The 21,791-nt window shown below is 44.6% G+C and overlaps 1 protein-coding gene across 3 annotated transcripts in view; it reads left to right on the top strand.

The window, feature by feature from the left end:
- LOC110506202 (zinc finger protein 609-like) overlaps positions 1-21,791 on the top strand; it is a 95,998-nt gene that overhangs the window by 73,369 nt on the left and 838 nt on the right. For 2 of the 3 annotated variants that reach the window (XM_036981381.1, XM_036981379.1), the window contains 5 exons: positions 4,525-4,612; positions 8,120-10,544; positions 12,392-12,776; positions 12,914-13,282; positions 13,512-13,590. In XM_036981381.1, the coding sequence (XP_036837276.1) occupies positions 4,525-4,612; positions 8,120-10,544; positions 12,392-12,776; positions 12,914-13,282; positions 13,512-13,585 (3,341 nt within the window). In that variant the 3' untranslated portion in view covers positions 13,586-13,590. The remainder of the gene's footprint in view (positions 1-4,524; positions 4,613-8,119; positions 10,545-12,391; positions 12,777-12,913; positions 13,283-13,511; positions 13,591-21,791) is intronic. The other variant, XM_036981380.1, reaches the window with a different exon arrangement.

The raw sequence follows: 21,791 nt of genomic DNA, 5'->3' as shown, positions 1-21,791 counted from the left end.
TGGTGTTGAACGCTGGGCTGTAGTCTATGAACAGCATTCTCATATAGGTGTTCCTTTTGTCCAGGTGGGAAAGGGCAGTGTGGAGTGCGTTTGAGATTGCGTCATCTGTGGAGCGGTTGGGACGGTATGCGAATTGGAGCGGGTCTAGGGTTTCCGGGATGATGGTACTGTGAGCCATGACCAGCCTTTCGAAGCACTTCATGGCCACCGACGTGAGTGCTTAGTCATTTAGGCATGTTACCTTCGCTTTCTTGGGCACAGGGACTGTGACGGTCTGCTTGAAACGTGTAGTTATTAGATTCGGGTCAGGGAGAGGTTGAAATATCAGATTGCCCCTTTGTTTGGAATGGTCAGAGTAAAGGCCAAAACCATTTTGATCCATGTGGAGCAGGAGAAATCTGAGGTACCTGAAGGACTTCGATTAGTTTTAAACCTTCATAGTTGCAGTCGGAGACGGAGAATGCTGACAAGCGGCTAAAGGCGTGTTGAGTAGGAGAGGTTCAAAGGTCGGCCGTGTCCCTGTGGCCAGCAGGCTTGACTAGCTGCAGGGGAGCTGATTATGGAGCTCCCAGTAACCTAATGAAACGTGTCAGTGGGGACCTGGGAGCCGTTGACCCATGCATCCAGGAGCAACCTCCTGACTGATATTCTCTGCCATTAGGGTCTTATTCATTAGTAGTGTACAAGAACCAAGGAGTCCAGTGGTGGAGGGTTTAGGGACAGGGACACTATTTGTTGCTCAGTGGAAATGAGAGGTGAAATACAGGCCAATCGTTCTCATTAATGTTGGTTTCAATCACTTGGCTCAGGCGACCCTAATGAGGTTGATGGAAAGGGGGGAGTGAGGTGGGGAGGGTGAAGGGGGAGGGTGGACCACTGGTGTCTCTGCCTGCTTCCCCCACTGAACTCACATTTGAAAGGGTTGGCCTTGTTTTTTTAACTGACCCAGTCTGGTCCTTTTACTGCGAACAAGTCCAGAGACCACACTGAGAGATCACAAACACGTCTTCCCGATAATCAGCTACAAACACCTTGAGGATTTCAGCCTGTCAGTTTAACTGCCTTCTGAACTGTTAAAATTATCTCTTCATTTGTTATGTCCTGATATTGGGATTTTGGCAAGGAGTACATTGGTGATTATTACGTTAGGTTATGTTGACATATGTACGCCAACACGGCTACAATAAACCCCTCTCCTAACCTGATTAGCTGTACAGTTTAGCAGATAGTATTTCGATCAACATTTTTTGTTGCTTTTAATACGTATTAACATGCGCATACAAATTCTGCCAATATTGGAGCACAGCACAGTCACTGAGTGAGTTAAATGCTGACAAAATGCCAAAGACAACATAGCTGTTCAGTTGCTTTTTCCTATTCAGCCAATATTGGCTGCCAGTATCATTTTGCATTAGCTTGTCTGTCGAGAGGTTGGGGGGGAGGCAGGGTGATAAAGGTGCTGGATAAGCCCTCTAACGTCACGCAAGGCCAAACTCAATGGCCTGGCCGGCCCATCACAATGCTTTCCAGTTGGTACCAGTTGAAAGAGCAAGGGCTGGGGGTGAGCACTAGTGTTTACCATCTGGACTGGAGTAGGACGGGGCCAGTGGCCAAGTGTCACCAGGTTCCTGTAAACGTATGTAGAAATGCCTTATACGCTCACCAACTGGCAACCACTTTCAGTGCCAGAGGCAGTCCTGCAGCAGAAAGACAGACGAGACCTGCACTAGGTTAGATGGAGGGGAGAGGGTTCGACACAGGAAAGGGAGAGGGGGGAGGTTTCCTGAGCTAATAAAATACGTGCAGGAATGGAAGCTGCCAGCCAGCATTCTTCTGCTATTAGACAAGTCACTTCACTGCAGACTCTAGTTTCTACTGCAGTGCTGAGATGGCATGCTGAGGTCACCGGGCGGTGGGCTATGGGGTAATACATCTAGGCTGTTTTTAAACCGGGAGACAACTTGCTGTCGTCTGCAACACTATGCTTTTTTTGTAGGTGTTTTTATTATTGAATTTGCCAACGAAATAAATTATCACCTGTCATATAAATTCTCATCAGCTTTAGATCATATTATGATCAGCCTTAAACAGTTATGCTTTTATTTTATGTGTGGTCATTGTCGAGTAACAAAGTTATGGAGAGAGGTGTAGCGGACTTCCTAACCCATCAGTGTTGATGAATCTTGTATTCTCCAAACTGACCTGTGATTTCCACTAGTGTGTGTGTGTGTGTGATATAGGCTATTGTATGATCTCACACCAAGTCATCCCATTGGATGATCTCACCTCAAGCTAAAGTTGGATTTAACGTGCCAGGTTATATATCTCCTAGCCTGGCCATGCATGCCTAGAAAAACTAGTGGTTCTGAATGCTGCCAACTTAACACCAGCGAAATGACAACACAGTAGCCCCCTGGTCAGCCGCAGTCAGCCACATACCAGAAAAGTTGAGGATATTCCTGTACCGGCTTCTTGCTTCTCTCCTGCAGCGTGGCCGCTGATGCCCAGAACATCAGACATTAATTTAACAATTTCTTTGCTCTGGCACTCCACTAAGGGCTCCTAGCAGAATCATTAAGCTCTGCTGGATCGTTACACCCTCAGGCTGAATATGAACTACAGAGCCATCACTAAAGCAAAGGCCTCATATGTGTTTTTCCCTGTAATAGCACAATCTTTTTCTCACTGGGAAGTCTGATGCTTGGTAGCAAAGTCAAAACGGAGGACAGAAAATCATTTTACATACAAATAAGAAAACTATCGGTGCTACAGTGGTAATGCAGTGGTAATGTAGAACCTACATTATAATAGACAGTGGTAATGTAGAACCTACATTATAATAGACAGTGGTAATGTAGAACCTACATTATAATAGACAGTGATAATGCAGTGGTAATGGAGAACCTACATTATAATAGACAGTGGTAATGCAGTGGTAATGGAGAACCTACATTATAATAGACAGTGGTAATGTAGAACCTACATTATAATAGACAGTGGTAATGTAGAACCTACATTATAATAGACAGTGGTAATGTAGAACCTACATTATAATAGACAGTGGTAATGTAGAACCTACATTATAATAGACAGTGGTAATGTAGAACCTACATTATAATAGACAGTGATAATGTAGAACCTACATTAAAATAGACAGCAGTAATGTAGAACCTACATTATAATAGACAGTGGTAATGTAGAACCTACATTATAATAGACAGTGGTCATATAGAACTGACAACATTATAATAGACAACAGTAATGGAGAACTGACAACATTATAATAGACAGTGGTCATATAGAACTGACAACATTATAATAGACAGCAGTAATGTAGAACTGACAACATTATAATAGACAGCAGTAATGTAGAACTGACAACATTATAATAGACAGTGGTCATATAGAACTGACAACATTATAATAGACAGCAGTAATGCAGAACTGACAACATTATAATAGACAACAGTAATGTAGAACTGACAACATTATAATAGACAACAGTAATGTAGAACTGACAACATTATAATAGACAGCAGTAATGCAGAACCGACAACATTATAATAGACAGCAGTAATGGAGAACTGACAACATTATAATAGACAGCAGTAATGTAGAACTGACAACATTATAATAGACAACAGTAATGCAGAACTGACAACATTATAATAGACAACAGTAATGCAGAACTGACAACATTATAATAGACAACAGTAATGTAGAACTGACAACATTATAATAGACAGCAGTAATGCAGAACCGACAACATTATAATAGACAGCAGTAATGGAGAACTGACAACATTATAATAGACAGCAGTAATGGAGAACCGACAACATTATAATAGACAACAGTAATGTAGAACCGACAACATTATAATAGACAACAGTAATGCAGAACTGACATTATAATACACACTGACAACATTATAATAGACAACAGTAATGTAGAACTGACAACATTATAATAGACAGTGGTCATATAGAACTGACAACATTATAATAGACAGCAGTAATGTAGAACTGACATCATTATAATAGACAGCAGTAATGGAGAACTGACAACATTATAATAGACAGTGGTCATATAGAAATTACAACATTATAATAGACAGCAGTAATGTAGAACTGACAACATTATAATAGACAGCAGTAATGGAGAACTGACAACATTATAATAGACAGCAGTAATGGAGAACCGACAACATTATAATAGGGGTCCTGCTTTGAGAGTATGCCCAGGAACCCCTGTCTGATCTATTTAAATGGGAGCTGTTGCGGTGTCCCCGGTTAGATGCGGTGGCCCCTGTTAGTTGAGGTGGCTCCGGTTAGTTGAGGTGGCCCCGGTTAGATGCAGTGGCCCCGGTTAATTGAAGAATACAACGTGAGGTCATTCTTAATGAAGGAGCAACTGTTAAATTCTGTCTTGGCACTATGGTGTGAATGTGAGATCATTAATCCAGATGATGTATAGTAGTCTCGTTACTCTTATGAATGACGAATTAAGGCTGTTATTTTCCCACAGGCATGCTGGTGGTGAATGTGACCTGGAGGAACAAGAGCTACGTCGGCACCCTGTTGGACTGTACTCGACATGATTGGGCGCCTCCCAGGTAAGCACGTCTTCATACATTATCACCCTGTTGGACTGTACTCGACATGATTGGGCGCCTCCCAGGTAAGCACGTCTTCATACATTATCACCCTGTTGGACTGTACTCGACATGATTGGGCGCCTCCCAGGTAAGCACGTCTTCATACATTATCACCCTGTTGGACTGTACTCGACATGATTGGGCGCCTCCCAGGTAAGCACGTCTTCATATATTATCACCCTGTTGGACTGTACTCGACATGATTGGGCGCCTCCCAGGTAAGCACGTCTTCATATATTATCACCCTGTTGGACTGTACTCGACATGATTGGGCGCCTCCCAGGTAAGCACGTCTTCATACATTATCTCCACTGTTATTCCAGGCGGTTCACATTTTGGTACTTTGTCTTTCATTAACTGGATTCGACTGAACATTTTGAAATAAGTTATTGACGTTAGGCTTCCGTATACTGAATTGTATTTGAAAAATGGTCGCTGGCCGTAATCTTTACACAGTATCATAAGTCATGTAGTTAGTAGTGTTTGATGTCAAATAAGAGCATTACCAGGGGCCATCAAACATCAGATACTCCATTTTTTTTAATAATTTACCCTTCCAGCACTTGGTTTCTCACCTTTCCTTGCATAAAGAGGGAACTCCGATATGAATCTACCAATCTGCCATCTATATCACGCTAGCTGTTGGATATTAGTCCTCACCTCTGTCTCTAGGGGGCCGGCAGTGCTTGTCTATCCACTGTAGTCTTTAACCTGGGCTCGGAGATACATTCTGCAAACTGCTGACGTCCCGAGAGGAAGTGATAGAAATAGAATCCTCCAACAAGCCAGATTGCCGGATCCAATTATTGAGCTAATAGCTTTTCCCAACACTGTATCACATTCTCCACTGTCGTGGTGGGACCACACCGCCTATCAGCAGCATTGTCTCAGCACTGGCTCATTTTCTCATGCTCTTTTTTTTCCTACACGAGATATCTTCATTCCTGGAGTCCCCATCTCATTTAACTACCGCAGAGAGTTTAGCTTACATTTTTTGATAGACCATACCACTCAAGCGCTGCACATCCACGGCCAACTTGAGTCACTCTCAAAACAGTGACAGACTGGCTTTCAGAATTGCATTGTAGCTGGGCTTACTGTGACAGTTTGATTGAAGGCTCTCAGCAAAGTAACAGCTCAACAAACTTTCAGGAAACCAAATCCGCAGGCTCTCCAGCTCCACGATGAGTAATGACTAATGAGTCTGAATTCCTCAATCTCAGAGGGCCTACGGATTTACTCTCATCCCCTGCTGCTGGTGAAATAGTTTGGAGTGATTGGAGGGGGAAGTTATGAGTCATCCCAGGCCCTGGTGTCTTTGTCACGGACTGTTAACCTTCACTGCTGGGATAATTACATTATTATCATAGAGACATGGGGGCCCAACTCTATTTTAGGGATGTGAATTATGCTACTTATGATTTACCAGGCAGGTAGGTACATTGCATGACCAAAAGTATGTGGACATATCGAACATATCATTCCAAAATCATGGGCATTAAGAGTTGGTCCCCCCCGTTGCTGCTATAAAAGCTTTCCACTAGATGTTGGAACATTGCTGCGGGGACTTGCTTCCATTCAGCCACAAGCATTAGTGAAGTCTGGCACTGATGTTGGGCGATTAGGCCTGGCTCGCAGTAGCATTCCAATTCATCCCAAAGGTGGTCAATGGGGTTAAGGTCAGGGCTTTGTGTAGGCCAGTCAAGTTCTTCCACACCAATCGACAAACCATTTCTGTATGGACCTCGCTTTGTGCACAGGAGCATTGTCATGCTGAAACAGAAAAGGGCCTTCCCCAAGCTGTCATTGTATGCTGTTGCTTTACAGTTGACACTATGCATTGGGGCACAGGTAGCGTTCTCCTGGCATCCGCCAAACCCAGGTTTGTCCGTCGGACTGCCAGATGGTGACGCGTTATTCATCACTCCAGTGAGCGCATTTCCATTGCTCCGGAGTCCAATGGCGGCAAGCTTTATACCACTCCAGCCGACGGTTGCCATTGCGCATGGTGATCTTAAGCTTGTGTGCAGCTGCTCGGCCATGGAAACCCATTTCATGACGCTCCCGACGAACCGTTCTTGTGCTGACGTTGCATCGAGGCAGTTTGGAACTTGATAGTGAGTGTTGCAACAGAGGACAGATGATTTTTATGCACTTCAGCACTTGGCAGTCCTGTTCTGTGAACTTGTGTGGCCTACCAGTTCGCGGCTTAGCCGTTGTTGCTTCTAAACATTTCCACTTCACAATAACAGCACTTACAGTTGACCGGGGTAGCTTTAGCAGGGCAGAAATTTGATGAACTGACTTGTTGGAAACGTGGCATCCCATGACGGTGCCACATTCTACTGACAATTTTTGTCTATGGAGATTGCATGCTTTCCCGAGATTGCATGGCTGTGTGCTCGATGTTACACACCTGTCAGCAACGGGTTTGGCGGAAATAGCCAAATCCACTAATTTGAAGGGGTGTCCACATACCTTTTGTGTGTATGTAGTGTAGATGTTCACCCTCTTCCTTCTGCAACTAATGTTCACTCTTTATTTGGACAAAACGAAAGACAAAGGAATTCCACCCCATAAGTTGTGTGTAAGGCTTGCTGATATACAGACCCAGTTTATAGCTGTCTTTATCTAGAAATGTAGAATTTCAGCAATTCATTAACCAGGTTTCCTTCCAACCATTTCTTGTGAATGAATTACCTGATGCATGAAAACAGTCACAGCTGGGCTGATGGAAACAGGATATGCCGATACAATTTTAAAAATGGTGACAGACTATTTATTTGTTCGACATGGTTGGGATCTTTTTGTGTCGGGGAAATTGATTATGTGAGAAATGGAGGTCGAAACGCCTTTTATGCGCAAATATTGATGTAATTAACCATCATATTGAAATAATCGTATGTTGTGTGGTCCTCCCACTACGACTCAGGAAAGCATGCAGTTTATTAGGCTACAGATTAAATAAGTTATGATGAACTTCATAGGGTGGACGGTGATGAGCTTGATGCTCCTTTCTAATAAATATAGAGGGTCTTATTCTGGTGACATGATGATCGATTCTTTACTGCCATTTGACAAATACAAATAATATTGCTCTTCTCCATAATAATCTCATAATGCATGTAGCCTACCCACACTGTATCTGCCAGCTGTTGGGTAAAGTGCACGTGCCAAGATCAGAGTGGGCACCCCTGCTCTAAAACCAACAGGTTTTGTGACAAAATATATGTTTATGTGCACTATGTCATCACACACAGCCTTTTATCCACAACAAGTTAATTTGATGGAAACCCATCTCTGGTGGAAAATGCACATATTGTGTTATGCAGATTGGATGGAAACCTAGCTATTTAGTGTAATTTGTATTCTGCCTACATTTATCAGTCAACCTTTTTTAAATTACGTTTGTTTTTGGCATGCGTAATGTAATTTGCTAACGTCTACGTCCTCTTGTCTCCTCAGGTTCTGTGAGTCTCCCACCAGTGACTTGGAGATGAGGAATGGCCGGGGCCGGGGCAAGAGGATGAGGCCCAACAGCAACACACCCGTCAACGAGAACAGCAACTCGTCGGACAACAAGGGCAGCGGCACCAGCAAGACACGTGCCGCCAACAACAACAGTAAGGGTCGGCGGGGCAGCCAGACGTCGTCGGAGCGCCGCACGCCACCCAACAGCAACACCGAGGACGTCAAGGCCAGCCCCTCATCGGCCAGCAAGCGCAAGTCCAAACCTGCCTCAGACATGGAGCCCAACTCCAGCTCTGAGGACACCAAAGGCAACAAGCGCATGCGCACCAACTCCAACAGCGGAGGAGGAGGGGCGCTTCCCCCTGTCCTTCCCCCCATCCCCTCAATTAAAACTGAGCCCCAGCCCCCGACACTCGACCGTAACTGTCCCTCGCCGGTCCTCATCGACTGCCCGCACCCCGGCTGCAACAAGAAGTACAAGCACATCAACGGCCTCAAGTACCACCAGGCACGCGCACACAACGACGACGACGACATCAAGCTGGACCTGGATGGGGACAGTGAGTACGGGGAGGACTCCACGCTTCACCCTGAGCCGGGGAACTGCAACGGGGCCTCCAGTTCTCACAAAGGCTGCCTGTCTCCCGCACGGTCTGTCACCCCCAAAGGAAGGGGCTTTGACTGCCAGAGTCCGTCTCCTTCCCCGGGCAAGTTTGGTTCCAAACAGAGTAAAAAGAAAGGTGGCGACGCTGACCCTGAAGCAAGCGGCATACCGATGGAAGGCTGTGACGACGGGCCCTGTCTCACCGACGAGGCCAGCAACGACGGCATGGAAAAGTCCAAGTCCCACAAAAAGTCCAAGACCGACAAACTATCTCAGAAGAACATGAAGTCATCGTCCCGGCCTGTACCCCCAGGGAGCGTAGCTTCCCAGCAGCTCTACTCCCTACAGGCCTCCTCTTTCCCTGCCGGGGGGAACCTCAATGCTTCTCTAGGGATCCCCCCTATGATACAGGGCATCCCCAAAAGCCCCCAGATGAAGGGTACCCAGCCCACCAAACCCCCCGCCGCGATGGGAGACCCTGCCGCGATGAACCCTGCCGTGCTGAACCCTGCTTCCGGTGCCTCAAAAGAAAAGAAGAAGAAGGAGAAGAAGAAGAGAGACAGCAGGAAGGAGGCAGAGAGCCCCAAGCCTCCGGGGAAAGGGGGGAAACCAGAAGAGGGCAAGAGTCCCTACTCTGAGTCCTCAGAGCCAGGAAAAGGTGACGGGCTACTTAACGGCTCCTCGGACCCCCACCAGAGCCGTCTTGCCAGCATCAAGGCAGAGGCGGATAAGATCTACAGCTTCACCGACAACGCCCCCAGTCTGTCCATAGGGGTGGCCAGCCGGATAGAGGGCACGGGAATGCCTCAGCCACTCACGCCCCTCCACGTGGTCACCCAGAATGGTGGCGGAGCCGACAACTCCTCGGTCAAGACCAACAGCCCGGCGTACTCGGACATCTCGGACGCAGGGGAGGACGGCGAGGGCAGACTTGTGGAAGGGGTGAAGGTCAAGGTGGAGGACCAAGGTATCAGAGAAGGAGCCAAGAAAGCCTTGTTTCCCAGCCAGACGCCCAACAAGGAGTCTCCGTACTATGCCGGCTATGAGGCCTACTACTCGCCCAACTACACCTGCCCCAGCCCCGGTGCCGCCAACCCTGGCATGCCGCACACCGAAAGTCCGGCATTGAAAGTGAAGCGTGAGGACGAACAGGAGAATGTGGAAGACAAGGTCAAAGTGGAGCCTCACGAAGATCGTAAACCTGAGATGAACGCCTCCAGTCAACAACAACAACAACAACATCATCATCATCATCATCATCATCAACAGCAGCAGCAGCAATCAGTCATCCAACAGCGCTCCAACATGTACATGCAGCCTCTCTATTACAACCAGTACTCCTACGTTCCCCCGTACGCCTACCACCCGGACCAGGCCTACCACAACCACCTGCTCAACACCAACCCGGCCTACCGGCACCAGTACGAGGAGCGCCAGCGCCAGGTGATCTCTGAGCAGCACCGGGCGGCGGTGGCGGAGAAGAAGAGCTCTGATGCGGCGGCCATGAAGGAACGCGAGGCCTCCATGAAGAAGGAGTGGAAGCAGAAGGCCTTGGGGCCACCCACTCTCTCCAAGGCCCCTGGAAAGACAGACAGCCTGGCCAACAAGACCCAACAGAACCAGGGTAAGACCAGAGACTCTCCATCGGAGCCCTCCAAGGCCTCCGCCACAGGCCTGAAAGGAGAGGTATCTAAGTCCCAGCAGGCTGAAGGGCTGAAGATGAAGCTGAGTGAAGGGGGGCACCATGGGAAGGAGGACTCCAAGCCAAGCCTAGACTCCAGAGCGGGGATAGAGCAAGCCATGTGGTACAGACAGGTAAAAAAAAAAAAAAACGTACCCTATTATTTTTCATACTTAGGTGTGTTCTTATATTCTATTATTTGTACATACAGTGCCTTGCGAAAGTATTCGGCCCCCTTGAACTTTGCGACCTTTTGCCACATTTCAGGCTTCAAACAGAAAGATATAAAACTGTATTTTTTTGTGAAGAATCAACAACAAGTGGGACACAATCATGAAGTGGAACGACATTTATTGGATATTTCAAACTTTTTTAACAAATCAAAAACTGAAAAATTGGGCGTGCAAAATTATTCAGCCCCCTTAAGTTAATACTTTGTAGCGCCACCTTTTGCTGCGATTACAGCTGTAAGTCACTTGGGGTATGTCTCTATCAGTTTTGCACATCGAGAGACTGAATTTTTTTCCCATTCCTCCTTGCAAAACAGCTCGAGCTCAGTGAGGTTGGATGGAGAGCATTTGTGAACAGCAGTTTTCAGTTCTTTCCACAGATTCTCGATTGGATTCAGGTCTGGACTTTGACTTGGCCAGTCTAACACCTGGATATGTTTATTTTTGAACCATTCCATTGTAGATTTTGCTTTATGTTTTGGATCATTGTCTTGTTGGAAGACAAATCTCCGTCCCAGTCTCAGGTCTTTTGCAGACTCCATCAGGTTTTCTTCCAGAATGGTCCTGTATTTGGCTCCATCCATCTTTCCATCAATTTTAACCATCTTCCCTGTCCCTGCTGAAGAAAAGCAGGCCCAAACCATGATGCTGCCACCACCATGTTTGACAGTGGGGATGGTGTGTTCAGCTGTGTTGCTTTTACGCCAAACATAACGTTTTGCATTGTTGCCAAAAAGTTCAATTTTGGTTTCATCTGACCAGAGCACCTTCTTCCACATGTTTGGTGTGTCTCCCAGGTGGCTTGTGGCAAACTTTAAACAACACTTTTTATGGATATCTTTAAGAAATGGCTTTCTTCTTGCCACTCTTTCATAAAGGCCAGATTTGTGCAATATACGACTGATTGTTGTCCTATGGACAGAGTCTCCCACCTCAGCTGTAGATCTCTGCAGTTCATCCAGAGTGATCATGGGCCTCTTGGCTGCATCTCTGATCAGTCTTCTCCTTGTATGAGCTGAAAGTTTAGAGGGACGGCCAGGTCTTGGTAGATTTGCAGTGGTCTGATACTCCTTCCATTTCAATATTATCGCTTGCACAGTGCTCCTTGGGATGTTTAAAGCTTGGGAAATCTTTTTGTATCCAAATCCGGGCTTTACAATTATTCACAACAGTATCTCGGACCTGCCTGGTGTGTTCCTTGTTCTTCATGATGCTCTCTGCGCTTTTAACGGACCTCTGAGACTATCACAGTGCAGGTGCATTTATACGGAGACTTGATTACACACAGGTGGATTGTATTTATCATCATTAGTCATTTAGGTCAACATTGGATCATTCAGAGATCCTCACTGAACTTCTGGAGAGAGTTTGCTGCACTGAAAGTAAAGGGGCTGAACAGTTTTGCACGCCCAATTTTTCAGTTTTTGATTTGTTAAAAAAGTTTGAAATATCCAATAAATGTCGTTCCACTTCATGATTGTGTCCCACTTGTTGATTCTTCACAAAAAAAATACAGTTTTATATATTTATGTTTGAAGCCTGAAATGTGGCAAAAGGTCGCAAAGTTCAAAGGGGCCGAATACTTTCGCAAGGCACTGTATTTTATTATGTTAATGATTGCCGTGTAATGTGGTGATTGATGCTCATTTTAGATCATGTTTGGATCACTTGTAGCCCTTCTAGAGAGTTGTGGAGTTGTTTTAGAGTGGTATCCCTGAGTTAACGCATTCACACCATCTGTCTACCCCAAGCAGACCCAGATGGAGGACGAGCAGCAACAACAACAACAACCACCACCACCGCGGTGGAAAGACGAGAGAGACCGAGAGCGAGAGAGAGACCGCGACCGCAAAGGAAAGGACGACAGGCCCAACAGGCCCAAGGAGAGTGGCGGTCCCAAAGAGGAGGATGGCGCTGGTCCGAAAGAGGGCACAGACCCCAGAATGTCTTCTGCTGAGGACCAACGGACCATGGGCAAAGACCCTCGCGCCAATGCCCACATGCAGTTCTCCTCAGCCCTGGCGCAGCACCAGGGCTACATGCCCTATATGCCTGGTTACCCTTATGGGCAGGGCTATGACCCCAGCCACCCCGGGTACAGAGGCATGCCCACAGTCATGATGCAGAATTACCCAGGTAACCACACCAGATCAACTATTGGTATAGAAAGGAACCACTTGGGTGAAAGCGCATTTGCCCAAAAAATCTTTATACAAATGTTTTGATATTAAGCCATGAATGAAATGAACACAATGACCTGTCCCCCATGTTAGGTTCCCCCTACCTGCCCGCGGGCTATCCGTTCTCCCCTTATGGCGGCAAGATGGCCGGCGGTGAGGAGGAGGCGAGGGGAGGTGACAAGTCGCGCGCCAGCCCCACGGTGAGTGGCAAGGCAGCTTCGGTGGACTCCAAGGCCCTGGACATCCTGCAGCAGCACGCCAGCCAGTACAAGAGCAAGTCCCCCACGGTGGGCGACAAGCCGTCCCATGAGAGGGATAGGGGAGAGAGGAGCGGTGGGGAGAGGGAGCGAGAGAGGGACATGGAGCGGCCACGCTCCTCGCCCTCCCAGCGCATCATGCCCTCCCATCACCACCTGGGATATCCGCTGCTCTCGGGCCAGTATGATCTGTCCTACACTACAGGTCAGTTGCAGCCAATCACCACTTTTACTATTATGACTGACGAGGCTTTCGGAAACTCTTACTGATACACAACTGATGCACCCTCCCCAACTGATGCACCCTCCCCAACTGATGCACCCTCCCCAACTGATGCACCCTCCCCAACTGATGCACCCTCCCCAACTGATGCACCCACACCAACTGATGCACCCACACCAACTGATGTACATACATTTTCTGCCTCGCACAGGTCTCTCGTCATCAGCTATTGTTGCCAGTCAGCAAGCCGCAGCCCCCTCCCTCTACCCCCCGGCGCGGAGATGAAAACGGTAAGGCCCCTAGTCAGACAGACGGACAGGCACACAAACAGAATAAAATGGATCTTAAAGAGAAAAATACATTAGCAGACATAGAGCGCAGTTCAATAACCAAATCACACCAAATACTTGGTACTGTGTACACACTAACCAAACTGTTGTCATAGATGACGCCAATGGAGACAGCTAGTCTTACTGGGGTCTGACACATACAACCACAATGACTTACTTTACAATTTACATACTTTTAAAACATGAGCATATAGTGTGTGTGCCTCTATCAGTTACACATACACGTCAGTACATGCACACAACAAGTAGGTCACACCAATGGGAGTATCACGGTCTCATTAGCCAGACAAATAGACACTGGGGTCAGATGTGGCCGTATGGACAGAGAGCATGGTGGGAAAGATGTAAACATGCAGTACTTTGACAACCTGTAGCTTCTATGCCTCATTACATATGAGAAATTATGCTTTCCTTTACAATCGCACTGACTTAGTACTACTGGCCTGTGCAACAGTCTGATACACAGCTCCCTGGGAAAATACTTTACTACTGTACTTACTGTACAACAGTCTGATACACAGCTCCCTGGGAAAATACTTAGTACTACTGTACTTACTGTACAACAGTCTGATACACAGCTCCCTGGGAAAAGACTTAGTACTACTGTACTGTACAACAGTCTGATACACAGCTCCCTGGGAAAAGAGTTAGTACTACTGTACTTACTGTACAACAGTCTGATACACAGCTCCCTGGGAAAAGACTTAGTACTACTGTACTGTACAACAGTCTGATACACAGCTCCCTGGGGAAAGACTTAGTACTACTGTACTTACTGTACAACAGTCTGATACACAGCTCCCTGGGAAAAGACTTAGTACTACTGTACTTACTGTACAACAGTCTGATACACAGCTCCCTGGGAAAATACTTAGTACTACTGTACTGTACAACAGTCTGATACACAGCTCCCTGGGAAAATACTTAGTACTACTGTACTTACTGTACAACAGTCTGATACACAGCTCCCTGGGAAAAGACTTAGTACTACTGTACTTACTGTACAACAGTCTGATACACAGCTCCCTGGGAAAAGAGTTAGTACTACTGTACTGTACAACAGTCTGATACACAGCTCCCTGGGAAAAGACTTAATACTGCTGTACTGTACAACAGTCTGATACACAGCTCCCTGGGAAAATACTTAGTACTACTGTACTTACTGTACAACAGTCTGATACACAGCTCCCTGGGAAAAGACTTAGTACTACTGTACTGTGCAACAGTCTGATACACAGCTCTCTGGGAAAAGACTTAGTACTACTGTACTGTACAACAGTCTGATACACAGCTCCCTGGGAAAATACTTAATACTGCTGTACTGTACAACAGTCTGATACACAGCTCCCTGGGAAAAGAGTTAGTACTACTGTACTGTACAACAGTCTGATACACAGCTCCCTGGGAAAAGACTTAATACTGCTGTACTGTACAACAGTCTGATACACAGCTCCCTGGGAAAATACTTAGTACTACTGTACTTACTGTACAACAGTCTGATACACAGCTCCCTGGGAAAAGACTTAGTACTACTGTACTGTGCAACAGTCTGATACACAGCTCCCTGGGAAAAGACTTAGTACTACTGTACTGTGCAACAGTCTGATACACAGCTCTCTGGGAAAAGACTTAGTACTACTGTACTGTACAACAGTCTGATACACAGCTCTCTGGGAAAAGACTTAGTACTACTGTACAACAGTCTGATACACAGCTCCCTGGGAAAAGACTTAATACTGCTGTACTGTACAACAGTCTGATACACAGCTCCCTGGGAAAAGACTTAGTACTACTGTACTTACTGTACAACAGTCTGATACACAGCTCCCTGGGAAAAGACTTAGTACTACTGTACTGTGCAACAGTCTGATACACAGCTCCCTGGGAAAAGACTTAGTACTACTGTACTGTGCAACAGTCTGATACACAGCTCTCTGGGAAAAGACTTAGTACTACTGTACTGTACAACAGTCTGATACACAGCTCTCTGGGAAAAGACTTAGTACTACTGTACAACAGTCTGATACACAGCTCCCTGGGAAAAGACTTAATACTGCTGTACTGTACAACAGTCTGATACACAGCTCCCTGGGAAAAGACTTAGTACTACTGTACTTACTGTACAACAGTCTGATACACAGCTCCCTGGGAAAAGACTTGGTACTACTGTACTGTGCAACAGTCTGATACACAGCTCTCTGGGAAAATACTTAGTACTACTGGCCTGGACAACAGTCTGATACACAGCTCCCTGGGAAAATACTTAGTACTACTGTACTTACTGTACAACAGTCTGATACACAGCTCTCTGGGAAAATACTTAGTACTACTGTACTTACTGTACAACAGTCTGATACACAGCTCCCTGGGAAAAGAGTTAGTACTACTGTACTGTGCAACAGTCTGATACACAGCTCCCTGGGAAAAGACTTAGTACTACTGGCCTGGACAACAGTCTGATACACAGCTCTCTGGGAAAAGACTTAGTACTACTGTACTGTACAACAGTCTGATACACAGCTCCCTGGGAAAATACTTAGTACTACTGTACTTACTGTACAACAGTCTGATACACAGCTCCCTGGGAAAATACTTAGTACTACTGTACTTACTGTACAACAGTCTGATACACAGCTCCCTGGGAAAAGACTTAGTACTACTGTACTGTGCAACAGTCTGATACACAGCTCTCTGGGAAAAGACTTAGTACTACTGTACTGTACAACAGTCTGATACACAGCTCCCTGGGAAAAGACTTAATACTGCTGTACTGTACAACAGTCTGATACACAGCTCCCTGGGAAAAGAGTTAGTACTACTGTACTGTACAACAGTCTGATACACAGCTCCCTGGGAAAAGACTTAATACTGCTGTACTGTACAACAGTCTGATACACAGCTCCCTGGGAAAATACTTAGTACTACTGTACTTACTGTACAACAGTCTGATACACAGCTCCCTGGGAAAAGACTTAGTACTACTGTACTGTGCAACAGTCTGATACACAGCTCCCTGGGAAAAGACTTAGTACTACTGTACTGTGCAACAGTCTGATACACAGCTCTCTGGGAAAAGACTTAGTACTACTGTACTGTACAACAGTCTGATACACAGCTCTCTGGGAAAAGACTTAGTACTACTGTACTTACTGTACAACAGTCTGATACACAGCTCCCTGGGAAAAGACTTAATACTGCTGTACTGTACAACAGTCTGATACACAGCTCCCTGGGAAAAGACTTAGTACTACTGTACTTACTGTACAACAGTCTGATACACAGCTCCCTGGGAAAAGACTTGGTACTACTGTACTGTGCAACAGTCTGATACACAGCTCTCTGGGAAAATACTTAGTACTACTGGCCTGGACAACAGTCTGATACACAGCTCCCTGGGAAAATACTTAGTACTACTGTACTTACTGTACAACAGTCTGATACACAGCTCTCTGGGAAAATACTTAGTACTACTGTACTTACTGTACAACAGTCTGATACACAGCTCCCTGGGAAAAGAGTTAGTACTACTGTACTGTGCAACAGTCTGATACACAGCTCCCTGGGAAAAGACTTAGTACTACTGGCCTGGACAACAGTCTGATACACAGCTCTCTGGGAAAAGACTTAGTACTACTGTACTTACTGTACAACAGTCTGATACACAGCTCCCTGGGAAAAGACTTAGTACTACTGTACTGTACAACAGTCTGATACACAGCTCCCTGGGAAAAGACTTAGTACTACTGTACTTACTGTACAACAGTCTGATACACAGCTCCCTGGGAAAATACTTAGTACTACTGTACTGTACAACAGTCTGATACACAGCTCCCTGGGAAAAGACTTAGTACTACTGTACTGTACAACAGTCTGATACACAGCTCTCTGGGAAAAGACTTAGTACTACTGTACTTACTGTACAACAGTCTGATACACAGCTCCCTGGGAAAAGACTTAATACTGCTGTACTGTACAACAGTCTGATACACAGCTCCCTGGGAAAAGACTTAGTACTACTGTACTTACTGTACAACAGTCTGATACACAGCTCCCTGGGAAAAGACTTGGTACTACTGTACTGTGCAACAGTCTGATACACAGCTCTCTGGGAAAATACTTAGTACTACTGGCCTGGACAACAGTCTGATACACAGCTCCCTGGGAAAATACTTAGTACTACTGTACTTACTGTACAACAGTCTGATACACAGCTCTCTGGGAAAATACTTAGTACTACTGTACTTACTGTACAACAGTCTGATACACAGCTCCCTGGGAAAAGAGTTAGTACTACTGTACTGTGCAACAGTCTGATACACAGCTCCCTGGGAAAAGACTTAGTACTACTGGCCTGGACAACAGTCTGATACACAGCTCTCTGGGAAAAGACTTAGTACTACTGTACTTACTGTACAACAGTCTGATACACAGCTCCCTGGGAAAAGACTTAGTACTACTGTACTGTACAACAGTCTGATACACAGCTCCCTGGGAAAAGACTTAGTACTACTGTACTTACTGTACAACAGTCTGATACACAGCTCCCTGGGAAAATACTTAGTACTACTGTACTGTACAACAGTCTGATACACAGCTCCCTGGGAAAAGACTTAGTACTACTGTACTTACTGTACAACAGTCTGATACACAGCTCTCTGGGAAAAGACTTAGTACTACTGTACTGTACAACAGTCTGATACACAGCTCTCTGGGAAAATACTTGGTACTACTGTACTGTGCAACAGTCTGATACACAGCTCTCTGGGAAAATACTTAGTACTACTGGCCTGGACAACAGTCTGATACACAGCTCCCTGGGAAAATACTTAGTACTACTGTACTTACTGTACAACAGTCTGATACACAGCTCTCTGGGAAAAGACTTAGTACTACTGTACTGTACAACAGTCTGATACACAGCTCTCTGGGAAAAGACTTAGTACTACTGTACTTACTGTACAACAGTCTGATACACAGCACCCTGGGAAAATACTTAGTACTACTGGCCTGGACAACAGTCTGATACACAGCTCCCTGGGAAAAGAGTTAGTACTACTGTACTTACTGTACAACAGTCTGATACACAGCTCCCTGGGAAAAGACTTAGTACTACTGTACTTACTGTACAACAGTCTGATACACAGCTCCCTGGGAAAAGACTTCAACAAAGGCTTGACTGTGCTAGCTAGCAGCCTCAGTATGCAGCAGCAACAGCTCTTATGCCTTCAGTTCAGTTGTTTGTCCTAAGCAGGTAGAACAGCAGCAGAGCCGTGAATCACAGTAGTGATACTGTAATAGAGACAGCGTAATCACAGGCTGCCCTGACCTCTAGTGGCTGACCTCTGCCTTGTTTCTGGGTGTGGAATACCTTATCTAGAGTCTTCTGTTGGATTTGCTTCCTCAGTTTGGTATTCAAGTGTAAAATGTCACTCACATAGACGTCACAATGGTCAAAACGGCTGCATTTAAATGTTTTAGCCATTTTTACATTTTGAGGTAATATTGTAATTTACAATAGTAGTGATACTAGTCATTATATTGGGTAATCTACGTGTCATTATAGTGGGTAATCTACGTGTCATTATAGTGGGTAATCTATGTGTCATTATATTGGGTAATCTATGTGTCATTATAGTGGGTAATCTACGTGTCATAGTGGGTAATCTACGTGTCATTATAGTGGGTAATCTATGTGTCATTATAGTGGGTAATCTACGTGTCATTATATTGGGTAATCTATGTGTCATTATAGTGGGTAATCTACGTGTCATTATAGTGGGTAATCTACGTGTCATTATAGTGGGTAATCTATGTGTCATTATATTGGGTAATCTATGTGTCATTATAGTGGGTAATCTACGTGTCATTATAGTGGGTAATCTATGTGTCATTATATTGGGTAATCTATGTGTCATTATAGTGGGTAATCTACGTGTCATTATAGTGGGTAATCTACGTGTCATTATAGTGGGTAATCTATGTGTCATTATATTGGGTAATCTATGTGTCATTATAGTGGGTAATCTATGTGTCATTATAGTGGGTAATCTATGTGTCATTATAGTGGGTAATCTATGTGTCATTATATTGGGTAATCTACGTGTCATTATAGTGGGTAATCTACGTGTCATTATAGTGGGTAATCTACGTGTCATTATAGTGGGTAATCTACGTGTTATTATAGTGGGTAATCTACGTGTCATTATAGTGGGTAATCTACGTGTCATTATAGTGGGTAATCTACGTGTCATTATAGTGGGTAATCTACGTGTCATTATAGTGGGTAATCTACGTGTCATTATAGTGGGTAATCTATGTGTCATTATAGTGGGTAATCTATGTGTCATTATAGTGGGTAATCTACGTGTCATTATACGTGTCATTATAGTGGGTAATCTACGTGTCATTATAGTGGGTAATCTACGTGTCATTATAGTGGGTAATCTACGTGTCATTATAGTGGGTAATCTACGTGTCATTATAGTGGGTAATCTACGTGTCATTATAGTGGGTAATCTACGTGTCATTATAGTGGGTAATCTACGTGTCATTATAGTGGGTAATCTACGTGTCATTATAGTGGGTAATCTACGTGTCATTATAGTGGGTAATCTACGTGTCATTATAGTGGGTAATCTACGTGTCATTATACGTGTTATTATAGTGGGTAATCTACGTGTCATTATAGTGGGTAATCTACGTGTCATTATAGTGGGTAATCTACATGTCATTATAGTGGGTAATCTACGTGTCATTATAGTGGGTAATCTACGTGTCATTATAGTGGGTAATCTACGTGTCATTATAGTGGGTAATCTACGTGTCATTATAGTGGGTAATCTACGTGTCATTATAGTGGGTAATCTACGTGTCATTATAGTGGGTAATCTACGTGTCATTATAGTGGGTAATCTACGTGTCATTATACGTGTTATTATAGTGGGTAATCTACGTGTCATTATAGTGGGTAATCTACGTGTCATTATAGTGGGTAATCTACATGTCATTATAGTGGGTAATCTACGTGTCATTATAGTGGGTAATCTACGTGTCATTATAGTGGGTAATCTACGTGTCATTATATTGGGTAATCTACGTGTCATTATAGTGGGTAATCTACGTGTCATTATAGTGGGTAATCTACGTGTCATTATAGTGGGTAATCTATGTGTCATTATAGTGGGTAATCTACGTGTCATTATAGTGGGTAATCTACGTGTCATTATAGTGGGTAATCTACGTGTCATTATAGTGGGTAATCTACGTGTCATTATAGTGGGTAATCTACGTGTCATTATAGTGGGTAATCTACGTGTCATTATATTGGGTAATCTACGTGTCATTATAGTGGGTAATCTACGTGTCATTATAGTGGGTAATCTACGTGTCATTATAGTGGGTAATCTACGTGTCATTATAGTGGGTAATCTACGTGTCATTATAGTGGGTAATCTACGTGTCATTATAGTGGGTAATCTACGTGTCATTATAGTGGGTAATCTACGTGTCATTATAGTGGGTAATCTACGTGTCATTATAGTGGGTAATCTACGTGTCATTATAGTGGGTAATCTACGTGTCATTATAGTGGGTAATCTACGTGTCATTATAGTGGGTAATCTACGTGTCATTATAGTGGGTAATCTACGTGTCATTATAGTGGGTAATCTATGTGTCATTATAGTGGGTAATCTACGTGTCATTATAGTGGGTAATCTACGTGTCATTATAGTGGGTAATCTACGTGTCATTATAGTGGGTAATCTACGTGTCATTATAGTGGGTAATCTACGTGTCATTATAGTGGGTAATCTACGTGTCATTATAGTGGGTAATCTACGTGTCATTATAGTGGGTAATCTACGTGTCATTATAGTGGGTAATCTACGTGTCATTATAGTGGGTAATCTACGTGTCATTATAGTGGGTAATCTATGTGTCATTATAGTGGGTAATCTACGTGTCATTATAGTGGGTAATCTACGTGTCATTATAGTGGGTAATCTACGTGTCATTATAGTGGGTAATCTATGTGTCATTATAGTGGGTAATCTACGTGTCATTATAGTGGGTAATCTATGTGTCATTATAGTGGGTAATCTACGTGTCATTATAGTGGGTAATCTACGTGTCATTATAGT

The sequence above is a fragment of the Oncorhynchus mykiss genome, chromosome 6 (genome assembly GCF_013265735.2).
Source record: "Oncorhynchus mykiss isolate Arlee chromosome 6, USDA_OmykA_1.1, whole genome shotgun sequence".
Classification (NCBI taxonomy): domain Eukaryota; kingdom Metazoa; phylum Chordata; class Actinopteri; order Salmoniformes; family Salmonidae; genus Oncorhynchus; species Oncorhynchus mykiss.
This window is presented reverse-complemented; position numbering and strand designations above follow the sequence as displayed.